Here is a 25140-nt window from a genome sequence, read left to right on the forward strand (position 1 = left end):
TCCCAAACTGGCGTGCAAGATGGCCAACCGCTGCTGGATGCTTGTTGTGTTCTGCTTCAGGAGTGTCTGCTGTTCGTCAGCGGAGGTGACCTGATTCCTGCGTGTAATTTGTCTGTGGACGCAAAGCTATGGGCAGATTGTTAGTTGTAGGAGAAGATGTTTTTATGGTGTGCACAATTATGGTGTAGAAACAACAAAATTGTTTAGTGTGGATTTTTGAAGCACTCTGCAGCTATTGGGCTTAAAAGGTACTGGAGAAATCAATTTTTTTAACTGTGCTTCATGTGTAAGAACTCATTGACAAAACAGATTTGCAATAAAACAGTTCAGCAATCCAATATGAAAACTTCCACTGACTTAAAATAGGAAAAAAAATAATGTAAATAGCAAAGAAAATATATTTTCGCAAGAGTTCTTTGTACTCTGTGTCCCTTCTGATTTCAGGTAGGGAGTAAAAGCTGGCGTAAGAGGAGCTGAGCTTGTACTTGATTTGCAGAGTAGCGTGATGGTCGGTTGGGCTGCGTTGGCAGCATGGACCTGTGCCAGACTTCACCACAATTCATACTGTGTCAGTTTAATAAATGCACTACTTAAATTATGAAATTACAAAAGAAAAAAGAGAATGCACTTATTCAGACTCTTAATACATTAAAAATAAGGCATTAAAACACTGCCTTTTTTTTTTTCCTTCCAGAATCAATAATGAACAGGAAGGGTTGTAGACATTAACAGTCATGGACATTCAAACTCTTATACATAAATTATCTTAGAAAAATGCACATAAGACTTGAATAATGTAAATACATTAATGCATTTAATAATTTAAACATTAAAGCGCATGCAGGAATTCGTGGCAGAAGCTGTTCTGAGATAAGGAACGGTCCTGGAAGTTGTGTGTCCCAGGATCGATGGCTGGTTTCTCCTTGAGAAAACTCTCTGGGGAAGTCAAGCTGTGCAACTAGAGTGACCGCCTGTCCTGTGAAATCCCAGGACGTTAGCTAGCTCTTTTGCTTTTCCCTTCCCATTCTCTCCTCCTCGTGCGTGAGCACACATGTGCAGAATATCCCATGGTCCAGAGAAGGCCAGTGTGCATTTTGTCATTCCTCTTTCGCATGTGTGCTGCTCTATGACTGTGAATTAGGTGTAGCAGCTTCAGCGAGTGTCTTGGCTGGAGGTAAAATCCCACCAAATGCTAAAGAAACTGCCTGCAAGAAGTCGCAAGGCGCGGTACTTACTACACAGGGTAAGGAGAACAACTGTGGATGGTATCTGGGCTCTGATCTACCAGTTCCCCTGAGAGACGGGAATATGGAGTCTGGAGTACAAAGAGTGAAATGGGGATCCTGTTCTTCCAGGGCTTTGCATGGACCTGTTACTCAGCCTCCATCCCAGCTGCTGGTACGGCAGTGTCAGCGGGGGAGCGGGAGGCTTGGGGAAGTAGTAGAGCTCTCCAGGAATGCTCGTCGCTTTCTTGGAGCCCTGAAAATCATGAGGTTGGCTCCAGTGTAATAACAAGTAAGGGAATTCTGTTCTTGCCTCTCTGCTCATCTGCGGGCTGAAGCAGTCAGCGCTGTCGCAGCATCTAACTGGCCCACTGGGGTCCCCCTCATGCCAGGCTTTTTCCTGAGGTTTTTGAGCTGTTTCATTTTTGCTGATGTAATTAGGTTTGAAAGGTGTCGCAGCAGCCCCTCGTGCCGTATCCCCTTGGTTCATTGCCTTGCTTTCTCTGTCTCCTCTGCAGGGAAGAGGACAGGTGCTTTGGAGGTCATTTGCACCCCTCAGTCCCACTCACGAAGTGGTAGAAGTTCTCCTGCTTAGATAACTTCGGATAACCTAGATACTGAAATGATGGAACTAATAAAAAAGAGCTTAGTCTGATCCCAAAGGGGGAAGAGTTGGGTTGGTTAATTAAAGGAGCCTGGCACAGGGCACCTAGTAATTATAGGTGCAAGAAGTCTGAATTTGAAGAGGACTGTGCAGCTGGAGAAGGATAGGGAGGCACCCAGAACTCTGCAGGCTGTGGGCAAGAATGCAGCAAAACCAGATCTGGAAATCAGACTCTGGCAGAATTCCTTGGTGAATTCTTATTTATTCCATTTTTTAATGAGGACCTGAATCTCTCCTTATGCATTTCTGTTTTTGCATGCACATGCGTACGTACAATTCCAGTTACACCCTATGGCTGGGAGGGTGGTTTTATTAAAGACCAGAAGATTGAGAGACAGATGTTTTAAGAGACACGGGCCTTGCCCCTGTAAGTGGTTTGGAATAATTAATGCTGACAGCTGCATTGGTTGTATTATCGATGATGCTACCGGGTCTTTATCTCAAGCATCATCTCAGCACCCATGAGTCTGTATCACTGTAGGGCAGAGCTTTTGAAGGCAAAGGGGCTGAAGCCACCAGGACCTGCTGGGAAATTGCTTCTAAACTCTTATGTAGGTGTAGGGTGGGGAACAATGCTATGTCATCACCTGCTCCTCTTTATAGTTAAGTTCCTTAAAGCAGTGTTTCTCAAACTTAGGTTATGACCCCCAAAGGGATGCAAAAGGCTTCAAAGGAAGTCACAAAGTTACTAGCCAGTAAACAGCTTTCTACTTTTAATTGCTATCGGGAGTTCTGTTTCTCCTGGTTTGAAGAGTTAGCATTTATTCCAGTAACTCTCGTTTTCCAGAAGGAGCTTGCTGCTGTTTCAGCTGAGCAATGTGGGATGAGCCACCAGGACAGAGGAGTACAGAAGGGAGTCAAGCGTGCAGAAAGTTTGAGAAGCAGTGCTTGAGCAAATTTCATTTTCAAGGGACAAGCTCTGCAAATGTTCCCTGAAATGGATCTATTAACTTTACCTGATGAAAGATAAAGACATTTGTTTCGTCCCCAGTGGAGTTCTCAGCAGCCCCCGTATGGGGAATGTGGGTCTATCTGTGCAGAAAAGCGTTGTTTGTTTTAGTGCCCAGGACTAAATAATGAGGCTAGGAGACCACAGCTCTAATCCTACCCTTCCAGCTGACTTGCTGCATACTGCTAGATGGGTCACACCAGAAACTGGAACTCTGATTCTAAGGGACCCGAGCTCAAAAGAAGAAAAGCACCAGTTTTATCAAATTATTGAAGATAGTCTACAGAAGAAAATAGCTTTGAGAGTTGGACTCGAGTCCTGACTGTGTGCGCTCCTTGGCAGTTGTAAGAGTAAAACAAATGTTAACTTGAGGCACCTCCGTTTATGTTGCAATGGACTGGGGGAATGCTTCTGGTCATTTTTTTTCCCCAGCTCAGGTGACTTTACAGCATCTGATCAGCTGCATAAAGCCAGAGCTGAATGCTCCCAATTTTCCCATCCCAAGCAGGCAGCACCCCTGTGTACCTGGAATAAATTTTGAGCCTCCCACACCTCAAAGGCGAAGCATCGCTGGTGGTAGGAAAGGGGTGTGTCTCTTGCATGTGGGAAGCTCCTGCAGGGGATTTTTCATAATCCAGGGCCTGTTGAGGAGAGGACTTGAGTGATGGGATGCTCTGGACGTGGCCTGCAGGGAAAACGGAGGAGTGGGTGGGGATCTCCCTAGGCTCTCATGGCTTAACGGCCACATTTAACTGGATTTCAGAGGCGTAAGCATTTTTAGTAAATACTGCTATATCACAGCCGGCTTTCTGCTTTTCTAGCTTTGTCTCCATGGGGGTATTCCATGCGTTATCCCATTTCACAGCCTGAACTTTTGCTCCTACTTAGAGGATTACGTGGGGCAGAGCCGTAAGAAGAAAGGGAATCTTGCCGCTACCCCACCCCTTTATCGCTCCATGTATATCTAGCTGTCTGCTCTCACAGGGGCCAAGCCTTCTGCCTTCCAAAACCCTGCTCTGAAACTGCTGATTCAAGCAGGTAGCAACTTTAGGACTCCTTGCAGAATAAATGCCTCCTGCTTGCTCTCCTGGCACTGGGATTTCCTCTCTGATTTATCGTGCTCAGGTCTGCTAATGTCCCTTGACTAAGCTGGGCACGGTGCGATGGTGTGAAGGTCACTTTATATATGCCATATACATTTCCAGAGACGTGGTGGGAGGGTAGGACATCTGAAACAGCATATCCTGCTGGGAGAAGAAGGAAGAAAAGGATCGCCTGGCTCTTCTTTTCACAGCCTCTCGTGGTGGGATGAAGGTTTTGACAGCCTAATTCAGCATTTAGAGAAAGATAGAGCTGAGCAGAAAGGTTCTCCCCCACCCGCTCCTTACAGCCCAGCTGTGACAAACAGACAGATAATTAACAAATCAAGACCTTCTATTAGCCTTGTCCCCGACGCACTGAAGCAGCTCCTATGTTGCATGTGTCCTTTAGCAAATGTCTGTGCTTTATGGCTGCAGAGCGAGGTAGTTAGATCACTGCAGAAAGGCAAAGGGTTCTCTAAGATGTCAGTGCACAGATGTTCCCAGGGGTGGAAGAAGTTGGCTCTGAAAGAAAATGGTGGGCAAGAGGTGGGAGAACTGTACTGTGGCTGCTAGGGTGCAGTGCGTTAGTGTGAAGCATCTTCTAGTAATACAGGACTTGAAGGGATGTATGGAACTAGTGAGTCCCTCCGTCTTTTTGCAGAAAATGACATAAGCCAAAGCAGTAGTTGATAGAGCAGGGACTAACCATGACTATAAAAATTACGTGCAAGGAAATGTGGTTTATGGTAGAAACAGATCTTAACATGACATTGTGGGTAGGGTGTTGGTGCCCTTTCTTTTCTGTCTTCAAGCTGTTGAAATGGCATGGGCAAGCCCCAGGTGAGCCACCTCTTCTTTGCTGTAGCTCCACGCGTTTGGAGCAGAATGAGGAACAGTGTCAATGTCCTCCTAGTTCAAGATGTTACATATGCACAGGCCATTGGTTCCAGAGCCTAACACATGTTAAAGGAGAGAGACAGGTCTAATTGCATCAAAGCCACTCTTAAGTTCATGTATGTGGAGCCCATCAAGCTGAAAGCATCCAGACAGCATCTGCTGTTATCAAATCACTCTTGAGTCGAGCTAATTAAAATAGAGCTTCATTTTTCTGAACCATTGTTTGGCAGGAATTCGAAACAGGTCTAACCCAATTTCTTTGTGTTTATGAGCCTTTATTATATCAAAAGTACTTTTCTGTAAATGTACAGGGCAGTGTTAAATGAATTGATCCGCACTGTATCACTGTAGATGCACTATGGACTTCCTAATGATTTCTCTTCTAGTTTTTTCCAGATATACCCCAGAAAGCTTGCTTTGTCCCTTATCGTGTCATCTTTTTTCTCTCTTTCCCTTTCTGTCTCACTCTCAAGAAAGTAAATGTCCTTGTATTTCTTTATTTCATATCCTCCTCCTCCACTCTATTGGGATTTTTTGTATTATTAAAACATTTACACATTTGCTGCCACATGCAAATGCAGAATAATAAAACAGGACTCTTTATACTCCAAACAGGAGCAGGAGGTCTCTCACCACTGATTCTTACCCAGTACTCATCCCAGTTGATCACAGGGGAAGGAGAGGAGGGGAATCTAAATGTTGCTGCGTTGAATCTGTTTGGTATAGTGTTTTTTTTTTTTTTTTTTTTCCCTTATTTTTTTATTTTAAACATTTTACATTTCAGCGTTCAAATTCCAGGTATCACATTCCTCTTTATAATTTGCTACACACCAAACACAGAAGTTAAAGAGACATAGAAATTGCTCCCTGAAGACAGGCTGTACTCTTAGGCATCTGAAAGGTAATTCATTAATATTTGCTGCAGAAAGAGAATACCACACATAGGGCCAGGCAGTTATGAACATGTGAGAGTGAATAGCAGCCCAGAGAAACAGCAAAGTCAGGAAATAACTACTTTTCCGGTACCTGGTACTTACAATCCAAGCTGTTCATATGATATTAATTCTTTTTTTTTGAGTAGTGGATTCCTATTAAAGAAAAGGATCTTAAGGGTTAACATTGGGTAAAAATCCTGGCAGTGATCTGTAATGAAATCTTCTGCCTAGAAAGGTAGTAAAGACTTGGGGACTTTTAAAAACAGATGGGCAAAATACAAAAAATAAATAGGAGGCAACAGTCCTGCAATAGCTGAAAGAAAGGAGCCCTTTTCATTTTTTTGTGCTTTCTGTGTATTTTTAGGAACTTTGCTTCTTTTGACTAAATAAATTCACATTGGGATGGAATTTCAGTGCCGTACATTTTGCATTTAATGCAGCCTGCTCTGAATGTGTATATTCAGCTCCTCTGTATGAAGTTGAAGAGCAGCATGCATGAATTAATACCGGAAGCAAGTGTGACATTTTTGCTGTAAGCAAACCAGTGGGTAAGGTTCGATGAGATGCTTCCAGACTTATCAAGTGTTATCTCACGCTCTGTGGTTTTAGAGAGATGAAGAAAATTGTTACCCAGAAGTTTAGCCTTCTGTTCATTGACAGTGACTCTCTCCTGCTTCTCTTTTTTTAAAAAATAAGTGAATTTAATGCTGACAAAAACCAGCAGAGTCATAGTATCCAGAAAGATAAAGCCTCAGATGGAGCATGGGCATTGTACTGCGTGTTTTTTTTTTCTGTAAATCTTGTAAAAGAGACCTCATTGGAGGGCACTACAGCCAGGGGCTTGACTAATCTCACTATTTGTTCAGTCCCTCTCTTGTCTTTTGAGACCACCAAGGCGGGTAGGAGCTGCTTGCCTTTTTGACAACCGTCTCATCACCGTGATCGGTTTTCCAGCAAAGGGCCATGATGTAATGGTTTTGAGAGAAGAACTTCTGGTAGAGCGCAGCAATAGCGGTAAAGGTGAATCCAGACACTCTTAAATGGAAAAGTAATTCAAACGACATTTCTGCTCGTGTCATGGTGGGCACAGAATGAATGTGTGAGATCTAAGAATATCTTCGTAGGCTCCCCAGCATTTCCTGCACATGCAGTTGTTCCTGTGGTTGCTGCTGCAGAAAGAAGGTTGCCATTCGAGCAAGAAACGCTTGTGCTTTTTTTTTTTTTGTTTTACAACAACAACAACAAAGTCAAGCATTTGGTCGAAGGATCCAAAAGCCCAGGAAATGCATCTCTAGGGCTCCTCGTCAATTTGGAACCTAATGAAATATAGAAAATACTCAATAAAAGCGCCTTTATTACTTTAAATGTTTAAATGTGGAGTTTTTAGCCATCAGGTTAATGTTTTTGTATCATTTTTTGATTTGATTGTGAGCACTTTTCCAGGTATCTCTGCCACTTGAGCACTAATTGGATTTCCACAGATAAACGGTGCTAGCTGCAGCCCTTACATCACTGCGTTTTTACTTCATCATTATTTTATTTGTTTTTACTGTAAAGGTTAATAAATCTTGGGATGTTTAGAGTATGAAACAAGGCAGGCAGGCTAAGAACTACAACATGGAGGGGCGAAGTTTTATGTGCTGCTCTCTCAAATCTGAGGGGTGGAAGGAGAAACAGGGAGCCTTTTGTGGCATTTCTAATGGGCTGTTGGGTGCGTTAGTCAGCCAAGTAGCGATCCATAATCCTTAAGATAAAAAGCGTTGATCTCTCCACTAGTTCTCAGACAGAGCTGTAAGGCATTTGAATTGGGTTACCATTGATTTAAGGTGGGGAGAAGACCGAGTAGCACGGGTCTGCTTAAAAAAGGATATGTGGAAATTATTTAATTTTATTTACTATTTTAAAGAAAATTGGAAGCCTTTCACTGCAAGTGCACCTGAGATCCCTCTGGTTTCGGAAGGAAGTTAATATGGAACTCCCTAGTCTTTTAGGGAAGAAGTAGTTGAATGCAGATTTTAGTCAAGGTTTGGAACACAAATAAATTTCAGTAAGAATTTATCAGCATCCCAGACACTTGCTGTCTCACCTATTTGTTCAGGGAAACACAGTGTTTTTTTTTTTTTTTGTTGTTGTTGTTTTGTTTTGTTTTTTACCATTCTCCTGGTTCCCTGGGAAGGTGAGTGTCAATTCCTACCACAGGGAAGCTGCTGCAGTGTAACCCTCAGTTTCCAGCCACAACCACAACACACAAGCTCTTTTTGGCCTGGCAGAATTAAAACCGGCGCATTTCAAACACTTCCTCCCATTTTGGACTTTGTGGAGATAAAAATTGATTGAACAGCCTGACTTGGGCCAAAGCAGAAGTAAAGACTGAATCTTCTTTCTTCCGTTACAAAGACAGGAGGCTGCTACGGGTGGGTGCAGTACTGAGCACAGCGTTTGCAGCGCTGCCGAGTCGAGCTTTCAGCTGTGCCAGCTCTCGGTAGCAGCAGTGCCTGTTCCTACGTTGGTGCTAATCCCTTGCTGTGGTGCGGACCCAGATTTCAGAGAGATTGCTGATGCTCTCTGCAGCATTTGTCAAGGAAAAGGCTGCTTTTTTTTTTTCCTGAAGTAATTGTTTATTAATTTTTCAGCACATAAAGAGTATAATTATGATAGTCCCTGACATGCGCTGGCTGTGCCAAGGTTTAAGGAAAACAAAAACCAGTAGAAGCACAATTTTGAAGCTTCTCTGATTTTTGTAAACCTTCCTGGTTTGGACCCAAATTTCTGTATAGAAACTAGGCAGAATCAGCCTGGCTTGAGAATAATTGTCTCTAAAACCAATTCCCTTGGACATTTTCATTTTGTTTAGAATGGTGTGATCTTAAGTGTTTCAAGAGATAGGAGTTGGTGATCAGTACCCTCGATTTTTTGGTGCATGCAGTCTCCTATATAGGTTCAGCAGCGTTCTGAATTTTTCCTGCCACCTATTTGCATTATTTCTTTAAACAGAGAATGTAGCACATCCATGAAAAATGCCAAACTGACCCCATGGGAAAGCGAAACGGACTCATTGTTTGTAGAATATTAATGGAGTGGGCAGCTACAGTGGAAATGTTCTCCGTGTTTGCCCTTATATTGCGTTTCACTCCTTTTCTAGAGGAAGCATCCTGAATTGTCAGAGCAGCTCAGTTACTTTTGAACCTGCTCATGCAAGCGCCTACAAACGAAGGAGAAATGTTGTGATGTGTGCTTCCTTCTGTTGAGAACTGGACAAAGACGAGGGACGCAGCTGCTTTCAAATCTATAAAATTATTACACTTGCAATCCCTATAGACTAGGCAGCTCTGGCCAATCAGATTTCTTGCCCCTTACTTATTTTTTCCCTTAATGGGGCAATTAACAGCAGGAACAAAGTGCATGGTCTGCTCAGTCTTTATTATTTGTGTTGTAATAAGTGTCTAGGAGGCCAGTTGCAGACCAGCACCAGGCACTCTGCGAATATAGAGTAAAACGACTATTCTTGTCCCAAAGAGCTCTAAGTAAAATATTAAATTTACATTAAAGTCTTCAAGTGTTCCAAGCCCTTCTTCTTTTGCTATTACTTCTCAACTACTGTGGTTTGCATGATTTATTGTGCACCTGTCACAATTTCCAGCTTCTTTAATCTTTCCAACATGAAACCTTTTGTTTGCTAGATTTGCCAGAATCCAAGTAGTTTCCTGCTGTAGCTCGTTATGTATTCTGACTTTAGGATCTTCCAGATAATGCCAGCACAGCCCCCTGACTTCACTCCTAATAGTTTGGGGTTTTGTTGCAGGAGGGAAGACAGTCTGAGTCTAAGCTGTATTTCCTATGGAGCTATTAAATGGGCTGCTAGAAATAGCAGGTTCAAGGAATGTTAGCTTGCTGGTTTTTCATGTCCACTTGAGTTATTTCAGTCTGAAACATCTTTACCAGCATCTTCCACAGATGGGATCTACTTCCAGTTCTTTTGCATTAAATCTAAGCCGTCATATTCCCAGTACTTGCCAGTCTCTTGACTGTGGAATTAGAAGGATCTATGTAAGTCTGAGCAACGATCCCGTCCTGGTGCTTCTCTTTGATTGATGTCGCCTTCTGGAGACTACCATTCAATAGCCATTTTAAGTACTCAGGCACAATTGTTAGATGTGACACAGACTTCCTATTCTTGAGTCATCTTCTAGCTCCCTAGCATGTGAATGAAGCTCCAGCAGTCCTTTTCTGTCCTGCAGTTAAAAGAATGAAGACGTAGTAAGTTACTGGTTCATTGTTTTTTGACTTTGTGCATGTGTGAAGATAATAGGGTAAAATATTTCTTTCAGTAGCTGTTGTGAGCTCTTCAGGAATGGCAACAGGGGGAGAGCAGTGGGGAAGGTAAGAGCTGGAGATACTGCCTATCTGCTCCCTGAAGATTTGTGCTTTTTTATATATATTTTTTTTTAGTTGTGGAACCACAGAATGATCTCATGGTTCTTCTGTAGTGAGCATCTTGGACACTGAGTCATTGCATTCCTTTGGAATGATTCAGCTCAACAACTTGACACTTGCATTAATTTCACAGCACAGAGCCTCAATGATCCCTAAACTTCCTTCTATAAGAAGGGAAAAACAAGATGTATATATTGGGTATTGCCCTGAAAAGTGTTAAAATCAGACTCTCTTTAGTCAGTTTTAACCTTTCATCATCTCTCTGGCATCTTTCTTAGGTCCCATTGAATCAGTTTGTTGACCTGATCATGGCACGCTGGCTTCAGGCACCCTGGGAGGCTGTGTGCCTTACCTACTTGCACAAGGCACTGCCTCTCTAGTCCATATATTATCCACAGTGATCCCGTGCATTCAGCGCTGAGGTTATTGCCATTTTTATGTAAACAGAACTTCAAATAATTTGCTGCCAGTTGGATTGCAGGCATTATCTTCCCTCCCCTCCATCCCGTTCATCTTGCTGTAATACCTTCTTTGGTGGTTCTGGTGGCTGCAGGAAGCTTGCAACTTAAGTTTAGGCAGAAGTACAAAAAGGGGATTTTTAAAAAGTTACCCTCCAAAAGTGAGATTGTGTCTCTCCTTTGCAATGAAAAAATTGCATGGGTGAACTCTAGAAAAAAGGTTTGTGCTACGTATTGCTTAAAATGTATTATGTCTGCGTTTTCAGCTTAAGCTAAGGTTTGCTGTTCTGCTAATGCTTCCTGCAAGGTGTTTTTCTAGCATTTATCACTTGCCTGTAACAGTCTGTGTGGCCTTAAGCCTGGTGTTACGGTGTCTCATTTGGAGCTGTATTCCTGTTGGAATTAAAAGAATACAGAGCACATTCTCTCTGTGTATAAATATTGTACGTTTCTTTTAAAGCATGGGCAAAGGTTTCTTCTTCTCTTGAGTTTTAGGCATGGAAGTATTACTTCAATGAGCATTATTTCTGATAAAAAGAGAGGAATTTTATCAGGATGTCCGCTATGTTTTAAATTGAATCAGAAGAAACTGAAGATGGCAGAGATATTTCACTCTGAAAGGTGACTACTACACAGACGAAGTTGCTACTTTTCATAAGGGCTTTCACTCCATATATCATTGTGTTTTAAGAGAGACTTGGGTCAATAATACCATGCTTTAGAATTCCCTAAATACATATTTACACAATAGACCTTAAAATATATTAGTCTATCATGTCAGCTCCTGTACACTTCTATCAGGGATGTTTTATGTCCTTAACATATGATACAATAAAACTTTATTTTATATAGCATTTTTCATACAAATTGTATCCTCGAATGCAGCGTGGGGTTAAATAAGACTTTCACAAGGTTAAAATTAAAAAAGCTGGAGGGTGCAGGAAAATTAAGGGGTACGCATGGGAAATATTTAACTGAACAATGGGAATCTGGATGGAGAGGCCACAGAGCTTGGAGGGACTGTGAAGCTCATTCAAGCTGCAGATCAGGATCCCTGGAAATGGTGAGGTTATGTGAGGAAAGACTGGTTCTGTGTGAATAAAGAAGGTGGAAAGGTCATGCCTTTCCGAACAGCTGGAGGAAACGCGAAGTGCCTCCTGGAACAAAGAATCCGAGGACGGGGACTACGTGGAGTCACTCCTTCAGAGCGAGAATAGCAGAGGAAATGGGGGGGAAAGTGTGTTGGAGGGAAAGAAAGCAGCTGAAAGCGTGCCCCGGGAGCTAACCTGCGGGGCGGGAGGGATGGCATCGGGGCTTTGCAGCGCCTGCCTCCCCGCTCGCTCCCGCACGCGCAGGGAGTGCAGGGGTCTCGGCTGCGCGGGGGCCGTCCCTGGAGCCAAGTAGGCACAACAAGATGACACCAAGACAGCTCAGCTTGGGATTTTTTTTTCTGGCTTTTATCAAAATTTTTTTTTTTTTGGTCACCCTATTAATGTAAATTAAGTAAGGCTTTTTTGTATGTGATAATTATAGATAAATGTATTTAAAGTAGATCTGGATTTTGTAGTCCTCGGGAAAAAGAGGAAGAGTAATTTTTCCCCCCGTCCCTGTCATGTGTTCATTTTAATGAGCAATTTTAAAAAATTGAAAATAAAAGAGGAAAATGAATAGGTGTTGAACCAGCCTGTGATATGTAAATGCCAACTAGTAATTACCTAAAACCTCAATTTTCTTTCTGTTTCATCTTGCAAAACATTTCATTTCCACTGAGTGAAAACACTTAATTTGGGCTCCGCCGCTGAAGCCTGCCTCTCAGCACCGCCGCCCGCGCCCGCCTCGGCTAGGGGGAGTCCTGGCTCCGCGCTAGCACCCGCTCGCCAGCCCAAGGTTATTCCTCCTGCCACCCGCTGCCTCCTCGCTGCTGGATGGAAATTCACCTGCCCCCAGCTCACGTTCGGGTTCGCTTTCGGGAACCTCGTTCTTTCAAGGCTTCGTGAAAATCGGGTGGCGAATTCACGGCTGGAATTTGTTTTCCTGCCTTTTGTCTGCTTGCTGCAACACTCGTGATTTTGAGTTAGGTTTCATTCATACAACTGTCAGTCAGAGTTCTCGGCACCTGGGATTTTTCCTTTTTAGTTATTATTGCCCTTTTTTGGTTGCTGCTCTGTACTCTTGTAGTTCTGGGTTCTTAATTTCAGGTATGGTTTGAAGCTTGTTCCTTCCTTGCCTTTGTTCTTTTCTGGTTCTGACTCCTGTGAATCTTGCTTTAAAATGTATTCATTTTTTCTTCGCTCTGCTTTACGTGAGGGCTTTTTTTTTTTTTTTTTTTTTTTTTCCATTTAAAAACTTTTCTCTGCACAAACTTTGTCGTTCTCAACATCCTCTCACACCAGAAATAAATCCCTGATTCTGTCCCTTTTCACAAAGATTTCAATGAAATCCTAGGAGCTTTGAAGCTCCTATTTTGCCTCCCCTTCCTGACCTGCTGTTTCTGGGAAGCATCACTTGGGCATGCGGGGGCCCAGGCCGGTGGGTTTGGGACGAGGCTTGGCCGGGAGGAACACGCTGGCACTAGCGCTGCGAGGTGTCCCAGGACCCCGGCTCCGAGCGCTCTGCCTGCAATCGCGAGGCGCAGCGCCTCTTTAGTGAGATATATGGCTTCATAATTAGCCCCTTGCATTTTTTCACGAGTGCTGGCATCAGCGTTCTATGATGTGTTTCCCTGATTAACAGCTGCTTTGCAACTATTTCCGTGTGCCACCGCTAACCATATTTGTCAAGTTAGTCCTGACAGAGCACTGCTTTCTTACCAAAACACAGCATTTCTCTTCGAAGGGCTTCTCGTGTTCGTCGCAGTGCCAAGCTTTTAAGTCAGCCCTTGTTAAAACGTAAGTTGGCTTTAGCCTGATGCTTGTTAACAGGATTCTGGGTATCTCCTTTGGAGTAGGAGTGCAGAAACCTTTCACAGACAATTTAATCTTCTGAGCCTTGCGAACATACAGCCGTACACTGAGGGGGTGTTGCTGTAGGCTAATATATTGATCAGTTCCATTTGCCCTATAGCTGTGGCCTTCTGCTCTGGCTGAAATAGGTTGAGTGTTTGTTGATACTGCCATATTATTATTTTTTAATACACTGGGAAAAAAATTAATTCCAACTTCTTTTACATACGTCATGTATATTGCCAGCGTTGATTGCTTCCGCACATGTAATGTAAACTGTCTGCGCATAGTTCATGGCCTGTGCCGCCTCTGCTTAATGAAAAGAAGTGTTGCATTTAAACAGATACAGATCCACTCAGAAAGACAAAATACCAGCCCTTGCAACGTATAATTCAGACCCAACCTTTACATCACAGGTCATCTCAAAGTCTCAGTCTATCAACAAATGCTGTTTAGTAATAACCTACAGAGGGTTCCCAGTATTAGGAAATCTATTAGAGCTCTTACTGGCTGCACTCCCAGTGGCTTTTGCTTCTCTTCTCCATGTGGACCTCTTTTACCAAATCCTGTGGAGCTTTTAGTGATGAGGGTGGTTTTATTTTATTTTTTTTTATTTTTTTGAGATGGCAGAAAGTGGGCATTTGGCACTGCATTTAAAATTTGAAGGTTTCTTTTTCTAATGCTAGTAACTGATAAAGTAGCTTAGGCTGCTTTCCTGCAGTCTTGAGCACATCAAGAAATAAGGCTGGCTTTACCTTCCCCATTAACACAAAAGGGAGGGAAATTAGAAATGAGGGACCTTGCCTATAACGTCCAAGTGCCGTGCTTTGGCCCAGAATTTCACCAGCCTGCTGCACTCCCACAACCTCTGCAATAAAGTTCTTGTCTCCGTTTATATCTTTGACATTGAAACAGAATATTTAGCCTGAATTTATGTAATTTGGCCAGACTCAAATATAATCCATGAATAGTAGCATTCATCTTCTAAAATCAAACTGGAGGACAAGACCTGCCGCGGGATTCCACCCACCACCACCCAGAACTACGTCTTTGCCTGCCATGTCACTGCAGGGGAAGCGCTGGTGGGATAGCAAGTTTATGGAATTAACCGGTTTTCAAACCCCAAATATGTTATCTTTCACGAAGAGAAATATGTAACCGATCCGCTAGATAAAACTAGTTTGCTGGCCAGTGTGTTCTGGCAATCTAAGAATCAGAGCAGTGATACAATGCACATTATTTGGCAGTGTCCTAATACTAGAAAAATTTGGAGAAGTGTTACAAATGCAACAGAAATAGTACAGAACAATGTTACCAGCTGAGTCAGACTGCTATTTGCTGCATGATTTTTTTCAGCTATACATAGGATTGCAAAGTCTTCTTCTCATCTTCCCCCCCTCCTTTTTCTTTTTCTATTTTTTTTTTTTAATTTTAATTATGGACTACAGTTGCCCTTGTTTGTGCAAAGAAAATGATCCATAGAAGGTAGGAACGTTCTTGGGTATGTTTGTTGAAAATATTAGCGTTTTGACGCGGCCAAAATTGGTTCGTAAGTATTCAAGATTGGCTCACGTATACAAGATGAATTACAGAAATGAAGTATCAGCTCATCCTACAGGAAAAAATGAAAACACGAATATGAAAAACGTGGGATTATTTGAAAGAGGAGTAAATGTTTTTTTTTTTTTTTTATGAAGTTTGTTATTGCCTGTAATTTTATTTTGTTTTAAGATTAAAAACTTTGTGAATAATGCAGGAAATGATGCAGGGAAGAGATAAAATAGAAGTTTATTTTGGAGTGAATTTTACTACTGAAATGTTTACATTTTTGCAAGGCAAAAATAAGTTTTAATAAAGAGTTAGAATCAATAAAACGTTAAAAGGGTTGTGATTAAAATAGCACAATGAAAAATACTGTTTATTTCTTACAGGCTTTTTTTATGCTTAAAAAGTGATAATTAAATATGAGAGCTTGCAGGATTTCAGGTCTGCAGGCCTTTTGTGTCTGTGTCTCTCGCTCACTAAATGTGGGAGGGAGTGTTGAGGAGTTCCTGAAGAAACAAACAAGTAATTATTGTTAGAGGGAAAGTGGTTTTGATATGTTCGCATATCTGGTGGTCTGCTCGTTTGGGCATCTTTCTTATTCAGCATATTACCTTAAAGTTATTAGTTTGTGTGCTTCATATTTCTGCATCTGGTGTAGCAATATCAGCACTGTTTAAATATGTGATTTGCCTGTCACCTGCGTTTCAGCCGGAGAGAGATCAAGTGCACATAAATGAGACCAAAATGTACTTTATGTGGGGTATTTTGCTGTAGTGTTTTATGGTTTAAAATTACTGAATGTAAACTTAAGAAAAAAATGAAGGAAAATAAGAAAAGGAAAAGAATGAAAAATACCCCCTTCATTTTATTCTCCCAACTTCGAAGTGTGCCGGGACTTTGTCAAATTCCCGTTAAAATAAATATGTCAATTTCATCTCTCTTCCAAATTCATTTATCATGCTTTTTTAAAAGGTGTTTTCTGCTTTACCTGATGTTTAAATTGGATTCGCTCGTTTATGCTGTTCTTTGCTGTATCCCCCATGTTTTTCTTAAATGAATTAGTAATGACAGCGTACTCCATCATACCCTCTCTACAGCCACTTTAAGGGAAGCCTGGTGATCTAAACCTTTTAACCTATTAAAGATGATTTTCCCCAATTGAATCAGACCCACCACAGGTGTAATAACTAATCATTTAAACTACACCTGCTATTATGTATTTTTAAGCCATTATGCGTGTTGGATAGATGATAATTCATGTTTATTGCATTGTCCAATGGATCCGTTTTGCCTACACTAGCCTGATTAATGTATTTAAAGAAATAAGAGATGCAATTTAAAAAAAAAAAAAAAAAACAAAAAAAAAAAAAACATTGATGGAATGCACCGAGGAGTACATTGAAAGTGCCATTAAACCCATCAGAACTTTGCTCTCTGACCAGAAATGCATATTCGAAGGCTTTGATTCAAACACAAAATGAAACTTGGTGATTTCAATAGTGATGCTATTTTGTCTTTCTTTTTCTGCTGTGAAAATTTTTGAAAACCTTTTCGGAACTGAATTTCTGAAAGTGAAGTAAAACTCTTCAAGAGTTACCTAACATGGGCCTGCGATATGCCGCCATTTTAGGAGAAGGCATAGGCCTCTGTTTGGGGAGAAAAACCTCTTCCCTGTTTATGCATGGTTATTTTTAACTAGAGAGGAAGGAAGTCATCTCTTCTAGTAGTTCACGTAGATGTGTCCATCTCCTACGTGCTGTTAGCTTTAGGCAAATTATTCCCCCCGATGCCACAATCAGAACAGATGCTTTTGTACAGAAGTAAATCAAATCAGCTGTTTTTCACCAGTGCAGCAGCATGTAATGATGTGTGTAACAATATAGGAGGGTATGTGGCAAGTTGACCTACCACACGAACAAAAAAAGGAAATACCTGTCACTGGCACTAAATCCTAATGTGAAAAACCGGTGCCATTGTTGCTGATGCCGTTCAGTGTTATCCCAGACTTTATCCTTTGTTTGGATAAGTGAGTTTGTTTTAAGTGCTATGACACCTTAAAGAAGCACGTAGAGGAAGTCGGTCATTAGACAAAAATGATCTGTGATTTCTACCAGAGCGGAACATAAAGTAACCACTCACCAGCCCACTTATGTCATGAGAAGTGACTTTTTTGATATTTTTGTTGTGTGATCCACAACACGGGAAGTTGCTTCTTTTCCAGTCAGGACAAGCTGAGGTTTATTTATTGCTGACAGTAAGTTGGAATGATGGCACAAAAGGCCTTAATCTCTGAGAATTCGCAGGGAACTTTAAGTCAGAAAGAAAGGAATCATTCATTCTTCCTAGTAAGAGTCTACTGTTGCAGATCACATGCGATGTCTCAAGGTTGACATCAACTATAGGAGCCAACTTAGGTAAGAAGATCACTGTAAATGACGGAAACTTCTGAGAACCTTAACAGAGATTTTTGTACAGGTCAAGCTGCTGTAAGAGCTATTCAAACAGAAACTTCTAGGTTGAAATACCGTAATTTGCTGATTACAGTTTAGCCACAAACACTGATGATTGTTGAACCATCTCTGAAAGTTGGATCTGTGTCAACTCCAGACTGTCTCCATGTGTTAGATTCGATGCCTTCTTTGCAGTACAAAATGCATAATGTAAAATAGGAATTTGACCATTCCTAACTTCGATCTTTTTCTCTCTTCTGTTTCTCCAATCCTCCTACCCTCATCAGATTGTGACAGCAGTGAAGTTTTTACAGAATCCACGAGTCCGCCAAAGTCCTATTGCAACCAGAAGAGCATTTCTGAAGAAGAAAGGTATGGGCTCTTTAAGTTTGTGGTCTCAGTGATAATGAGGAAGTTTGAGTTAGGGTTAAAGCCAAGAAGTATTTCTATGGAAAATTGGATTCTAAGAACAAAGCAGGTAGTCTATCTGAGGAAAAAAAAAAAAAAAAAAAAAAAAGTTTTAAGAAATACCACTCTTTTCTTCCATACTGACTAGAGCAATATTGGCACCAGATGTGGAATTGTAGAACACAGAAGACACATTGGAAGTTCTCACGTTAACTGTTATTGCACATTTTCTGAGATGAGTATGGTTTAGAGCTGTGGAATGGTTGGCCAGTTCTAGTCTTCGTGATGTTGGCTTTAGAATGACCAACTTCTAGGTGAAAAGGTCGATTGTTTCTGAAGAGAGCTAGGGAGAGGAATTAAGGGCGAAGGACTTTGTAAAAGTAAACAAGATCAGGGTAAGGTTAAGCTTGGGGTCAACCTGACTTTCAGGCTGAAATGGTAAATTACTGACTGAGTTTAGTCCTTTTCTATAGCAGAGAAAGAACAGATCCTGACAAATCCTATATCGTCTTAGACAGGTGGAACATACTTTTTGCATTGCCTATTGAGAATTTATTTTATTTTCTGATTTATAAAGGAACTACCTTTTGTTTATTTTTTTCTTCTATATAAAGTTTTGTTCAACAACTTAAAGTGCATTTCAGGTGAAGTTCACTTCATATTATGCTGCCTTCCATATTGTGCTACCTTTCTAGGACCCTATTGCTTAAATCTTTAATATAAGATGTAAATAATAAGGACAATCGTACCTTGGAGTTAATTACATGCGCTGTGGAGCACTTTAAGCACTTGGAATGATACTGAAAATATAAACTCCAAACTTCAGAGGGGAGTGACCCACTTAAACAGTGAAGTCATGAGCACTTCAGAGTATATCAAATTCTAAAGCTAAAGATCTTGGGCTTTAAAAGTAGCAAAGCCTATGAAATACATGAATAAGTTTGAGGATATGAGCTGTTTATTGAGATGCCTGAGACCCAATGTCATGAGGAGAGTTTAAGTACACACACCACTCTGCTCATCTTGAATAGCAAAGGACCGAGAAGGCAATGGCGCAGTCTTGTGTTTCAGCAATGCTGTCATGACAAGTAGTTCATGGGTACATCAGTTTTAATGCGCTCGTCTGACTGCTTGTCCTAGCGCCAGGTAGAGAGCATTCCAGCCACATAGTTAGGTACGTTGCTTGCCCTGCCCTGCCATCAGGATGGCATTAAAATTTGGAGCCTGTTGGCCGCCGTGCTCCATGAGTTTTTCCTTGAAATATGTGGACCTACGGGGAGTAATTAATCATAAAAGCTTGGGGATTTCAACTCTATCATCGAAGCAATGAAGCAAGGGAAAGCTGAGCCTAAAAGCTGTGCTGATTACCCGGGGTAACCTGATACAAAATCTATTGTTGCCGAGAGATCCTTAGCCCCCAGTATATCGTGCAATATTATAACTGCCTGATCTTCTCCTGTGCTGACAATGACCAGTTATTCCTCATTTTCTCTCTCAACACAGCTGGGTTAGAATTTCATTTGCAGAAGGTATTTAGAGCAATTTAGAGACAAATGTCTCTGGTGTTTGCTCTGCACTTCCCCACCGCAGGCTTCGCTGAACAGTTTTTAGTATCAGGAGCTCCATCTAATCTGTTTAATTTTAATAAATCCCTGACTGGGAGAAGAGGAAGGGTGGGGAGATGGAGGCAGAGAGAAACTGTGGCCTGACTAATACTTCTTATGAATTACTTGGCTAATAATTACTAAAGAGCAGAAATGGTTTGGTAGAGCTGTTTGTTTGTTCCTGTTTGTTAATTAGCCCTCCTTCCCTTTGTGCTAATTATTTGTTTGAAAACTCAACAGTAGGAGATAGGAAGGAGCAGGGTCCAGTAGTGCCTGTACCCAGCGGTCTTTGGAAATACGGCCGTATGGAATCTGACCACTGAGCTCACAACGTGAGCTCTGTCCAGTACTTGAGAGCAGAGGGTCCGTACTGTTATTGTATGCACGTGCTGTAGCAGATGGGGGCAATTTTTCCTGCAACCTAGGTGTTGTGGCTAAATCCAGTCCTGGGTAAATGGGGATCGTACGGTTTGGTAGGCTGTTCCTGCTTTGCTCGGATATACAGTCATTGTCATCCCAATGTCAACATTTATCCCCATTTTAGAGAAAGTTGTGTTGTCTGCTAGAGAAGTCCTCACTGTCAGTCAAAAAAAAAAAAAAAAAGCATTTTCTGTACAGCAACTGTTTCCATTCTAAGAGTTTCTATTAAAATAACGTTGTAGGAAATTATACAGAGGTACCCTTGTTGTTTCTTCAGTCCAGGCTACTTCCAGCAGAACTTGCAGAAGAGAGCTTTGATCTTTTGTGGATCACTGAAGAATTTTCATATCTCTAGTTAGATGTACACCATGTATGAACTTGCTTTTTGTAGTTACTTTTGTGGAACCCTGCAGGAGAGGTCTCTGACTGCCCACTGGGTCTGGGTAAAAGCTGCTGCTGTAGGGAGGCCGGTGTCTGGGAACACCGAAGGAATAGACTAGGTGTCCTGCCCCTACAGCAGCCTCCCTGTATCCCAGCTACAGCCGTTGTAGCCTACAGGAACAGAACTGGAGCATTACCTGTGGGTGAGCTTTTGGGTCCCGCAATTCCACTTCTGAGACTTACAGAGATGGTTCCACCTTGAATTATAATTTTCTTCTCTTTTTTTTTTTTTTTTTTATAAGCATCTCTTTCCTAAAAATGCCAATCAAATTTTATTTTCTTTTAATGCTCTTCAATATAGGAACTGAGGTTCTTAATACATTTCGGTTCAGTAGGAGATGAAAGGTATTTCAGGATCATCAGTCGGACTGGGGCTGGTTGTGAAACAGGAGTTGCAGCAGCTGAAAGTAGGCTTCCCTGGGTGCTCACAGGTCAGGGGGTTGCTAAACTGCTCTCAGGAACCTGGGATGAATTTGTTGATGACAGTTGGGAGAATGAGGGTGTCCTGAATTTGTGAAAAGGTCTTTCAAAAGTTGGATGAGATTTCTGTGTTGTCTTAAGCACTTTTAAACTCCCAAATACAGAGGCATTAATGAGAAACATGAAGTTATTAGAATCATTTATCATTTTCTTTGAAGCTTACACTGGCATTTTGTGTAATTTATGACATTTCCTCCTTTTTATCATGAACTTCTTCAGATGAAGGGAAAAACAGCTGTTTCCCTTCAGAGTATCTGAAAGAAAAGAAAGGAAAAAAAGATGCTGTTTGTTTTTTGTCCAACTCGCTGATTCTGCTGATGACATGCCACAGAATCAGCGGCGCCTTGGGAGTAATTAGACAACATGTGGGGTTTAAACCCTTGTGGAAATGTGTCTGTCATCTAACTGTTGTGCCTCAGATGTCCTGTACTGCTCAGCTACCCATCCGGTAACTCATGTGGTTTGTTAATTCTGTGTACTCTGAATCCGTAACTTCTGGCAAGACAGAGAGTCGGGGTGGAAGTGCACAGTACACGTGGAGCTTCATTATTCGGGGTGCTGGTACCTGGATTTGTCCTTTGTATGAATGTATGCACGTATATTTATATATTATCTGTATATGTAACACAACAGGCTGCATGCTTCCCAAAGCAATCAGACTCTTGCTTGGTGAGATGTGCTGCAGGCTGCTGGAATTGTTGTCTTTGTCTTTTTCCGTCCTGTGTCTATTAATCTGTTTCAGTACTTTGGCTGATAGGAAGGGAGTTACTACACAACGCTTTCTTTTGGGTCTCGCACAGCTTTTTGCAGTGCATCAGAGTTCCAGAAAATTATGCCACTGTCAAGCTGTCAGGCTGTGGTGATTTCTGAAGAGATGAATAAATAATTTAATTTTACATGCCCCTTCCAGTCAGAGCTCAAAGATACTTGACTCCCTGGAAACAAATGCCATCAGCCCCAGAATCTCCAGTAGAAAACCAGCTGAATTTTCGTCTTCTTTCTGTAGTCTGCATTCTTGGAAGTCGAACCCCTGTCTTTTCCTCTTTGCCAAAAAAACCAAGGTGGATCACCTTGAGGACCTGAGAAAAGGGGGCACAGCCTACTGCTGGAGGGCTTTAAAGGAAGTAAATTCTTCAGCAGATTTCAATTTAACCCTCTTTTATTACTTTTCTTTTTTTATAATTTAAGTCCATTTCATGAGGCAGTTTGCATGTCCTTGAATGGAATCTCGTTACCATGAAAGCTTTTTTAGCATTGATTTCATAACAGTCTTAATTTAATAGCGCCATCATTACTGAGAAGCCCGGAGAGTGAGGCCCTAGCTTTCCAGGTCACTGACCTTTTAATTACAAACCTTGTTCTGATGGCCAGGTTATCGACTGGACAGCTCCCAGCTTCTGCCCCCAGCATGAAGATGAAAATAACTTTCCTCCCCCACTTCCAGAAAAGGGAGGAAAAGAAAAGTAACCTCTTGTGTTTCCAAAATTAATTTTCTCCTTCAGCCTTACTTTGTAATTAATTCTTTAACATGTCTCAGTGAAGCTCGAACAGTTTTTATAAAGCTTTTTGTAGAGCAGAAAATACAACGCAAGCCAATAGAGTCCAGTGACAATTCATGCAAAAAATATAGTTGGTAATCTGTGCTGTCGAGTATTTGGGCCAAGTGCAAGAGCCCTCCAAACCTCATTCTTCTCTAGAAATGACCAGTTTTGAAAAAAAGAATGTGTGATTAGGCCAGAAGTGTAAACTATTCAAGGAATGCTAGGTGACTTGCCCTTCTCTTCAAACATGCTGGCAGGATATGGATTTAAGAGATGGTGAAGAAAAGGAGCGAAGACCTGACTTCACTGCACAACCGGTAGTGTGAGTGAGCACCTATCCTGTTTTGCACTTGCAGACAGGGTAACTTGTTCTCTAGCTGTCTCATTAGCGTTCTGTGCTCGTGCCTGGGTAGACCTCATCACTTGCACATGCAAAGCTGCAAGTGAGACCTGGAATTCAGGTATTGATTCAAAAATGAAATGGCAAGAATGCACTTAGTGTATTAAGCACCTAGAACAGAGTACTTCAGCGCTGAAAGTCCACTCCGTAACTAGAACCAGGCAGGGTGTGCTTTCCGATTAGTACAGGAGTTTGGAACAGGTGTTCAGGCAGCACAGAGTACATCTAACAGCTTGTGTAGATGTACGGAAATGATTGTACAGGTTAAAGGAAAGTCAAAGTGCATTCTACATTTTCATAATGCTTTTCATTTGAGAATCTTAGAGCACATTGTACCCATTAACCACTGAAACTTTGCAGCTATTTGCATCGAGCACGTTTGATGGTGTGTATAGGGTTATCAATAGCTTGCTATGTTTTCCACTGAAAAGCTTTCACTTCTGAGGTAGAGGACAGTGGCTGTTTAACATCATTACATCTTTTTTAGGAGAGGAAATGAAGAATACTTTATCTAAGTGATCTTGCAGGGGGAGCTTTAGGGATAGAGAAAGTAATTACCGAGTAAAAAATTTACTAAGATTCTTGAAAAGCACTATGGGATATTTAATTACTACAGATGCTTAGGCCTCTGTTTATGACTTTGAAAGACAGCAAATGTACCTTATAATATTCTGCTTAAGTTAAAGAAAAATATGTCCTACACATGTTCTTGCTACCGGTTTGTTCTTTAGGTGCCACCCGTCCCCAAGCTTTGGGTCGATACAACCCTGCCTTAGTGGGGAAATCTGGTTGTATCCTCAGGGAACTCATTAGGGACCCAGAGAATGAATGCTTTCAATGCTAACAAACTCCCAACAGTTCCTGTCTCAACCAGCATCATCAGTCGTCACAGCCGTTGCTGGCACTCTGCTACGTTTAGCCAATGCTGGTAATGTTCAACATACGAGGCAGACTTCCTCTGCTGGAGTTTCATAATCCAGAAGAATAAATGTGCTCGTGAACCAGAAAGTAGTGCCACAGTTCTGAATTTTGTATTAGTTGCCTTCTTTTTTCTTCCTGAAAGTGATTGAGATTCTCCATCCATCTGCAGCGAAGGAGATGTCTCTCTCTCCTGCCAGTCTTCTGTGTACATATCTGTCACCTGCTGTTCGGCACCAGCCTATTCATCATGCTGACTCTTTTCCCCCATCAATTTTACCACTGCTTGTGTTATCTGAACTTGTCATGAACTCTACAGATTTTCTTGGCTTGTGTGCCCAAAAGAGACCTGCAGCAACACTGTTAACAAAATGCGATCAAATGATTGACCTTAGGACGTCCTGGGGAATCAGGTACGCTAATTCTTTGGAGTGGTCAAGGTTTTTGGAAGGAAATCTTTATAATGGATAGAAAGCCTCAAGATTTGGAAGGAAGTTTGGAAAAAGGAAGCTATTTAGTCCCTATCCACGTGGAGAAATCAGTTCATATCTCGTCTTTGACGTGTTCCAGTCACTAGTGATTCAAGAGAGGGCAGAAAAACACCTGCTATAACTTTAGGCATAGCTAACCATGTGATGACCTGTTAGTGTTTAGAGTAGCCAGATGATTAAGGAAAACGTGTGCATCTGTGTGTTGATAGAAACTCTACTTGCTTACAAATGAGTTTATTTTAGAAGAGCATTGTACTCAGTGTACGTTTCATTGTTTTAAAGCAATTGTTTTTGTAGCTCAATAGTATCTAGAAACTAGGTTGAACAATACATTTCTACCCCACTGAAAATTCTTAGTTTTTAAATGTTTTTATGTTAAATTGGGTTTAACATTTAAAATCTCACTTTTTCAAATGAAATATTATTGATCCATCAGATCACTCTGTGTTGATTAGGCTGGGGTATTTTATATTGTAATTGATAATAGAAGAGATTTTGAATTATTTTCTCCAAAACAGTTTGTTGTTTGTTTTTGAAGGAGCACTTTCTGTATGAAAAAATGCTGTGCTGGACATTTGTTGACTAGCTCTACTTGAAACTAAAAAAATCCTCTATAGAAGTGCACCAGCAGGACAATACACCACTGTTGTTACAGGGTAGCTCCAAGAAGCTTGTCATCTTGCACTGTTGTGCTTGCAAGTTGGGTTTGAATCTGCTAGACTGCTGGCTCTGAACTGTTAGTATGTTGCTGAACATGAGGGGAAAAAGTCCTAGCTCGGCTTGTTTAAAGCGAGAAGAAAAAAGTTAGGGAAGACTTCAGACTTACTAATCTTCACAGGATAGTGCTTTAAGCAAGTT

The 25140-nt window shown here is 41.5% G+C and overlaps 1 protein-coding gene across 2 annotated transcripts in view; it reads left to right on the plus strand.

The window, feature by feature from the left end:
- PEX14 (peroxisomal biogenesis factor 14) overlaps positions 1-25140 on the plus strand; it is a 77613-nt gene that overhangs the window by 18395 nt on the left and 34078 nt on the right. For both annotated transcript variants that reach the window (XM_035344661.1, XM_035344662.1), the window contains one exon: positions 17867-17951. In XM_035344661.1, coding sequence (XP_035200552.1) covers positions 17867-17951 — 85 coding nt within the window. The remainder of the gene's footprint in view (positions 1-17866; positions 17952-25140) is intronic.

The sequence above is a fragment of the Oxyura jamaicensis genome, chromosome 21, assembly GCF_011077185.1.
Source record: "Oxyura jamaicensis isolate SHBP4307 breed ruddy duck chromosome 21, BPBGC_Ojam_1.0, whole genome shotgun sequence".
In the NCBI taxonomy this organism is placed as follows: Eukaryota; Metazoa; Chordata; class Aves; order Anseriformes; family Anatidae; genus Oxyura; species Oxyura jamaicensis.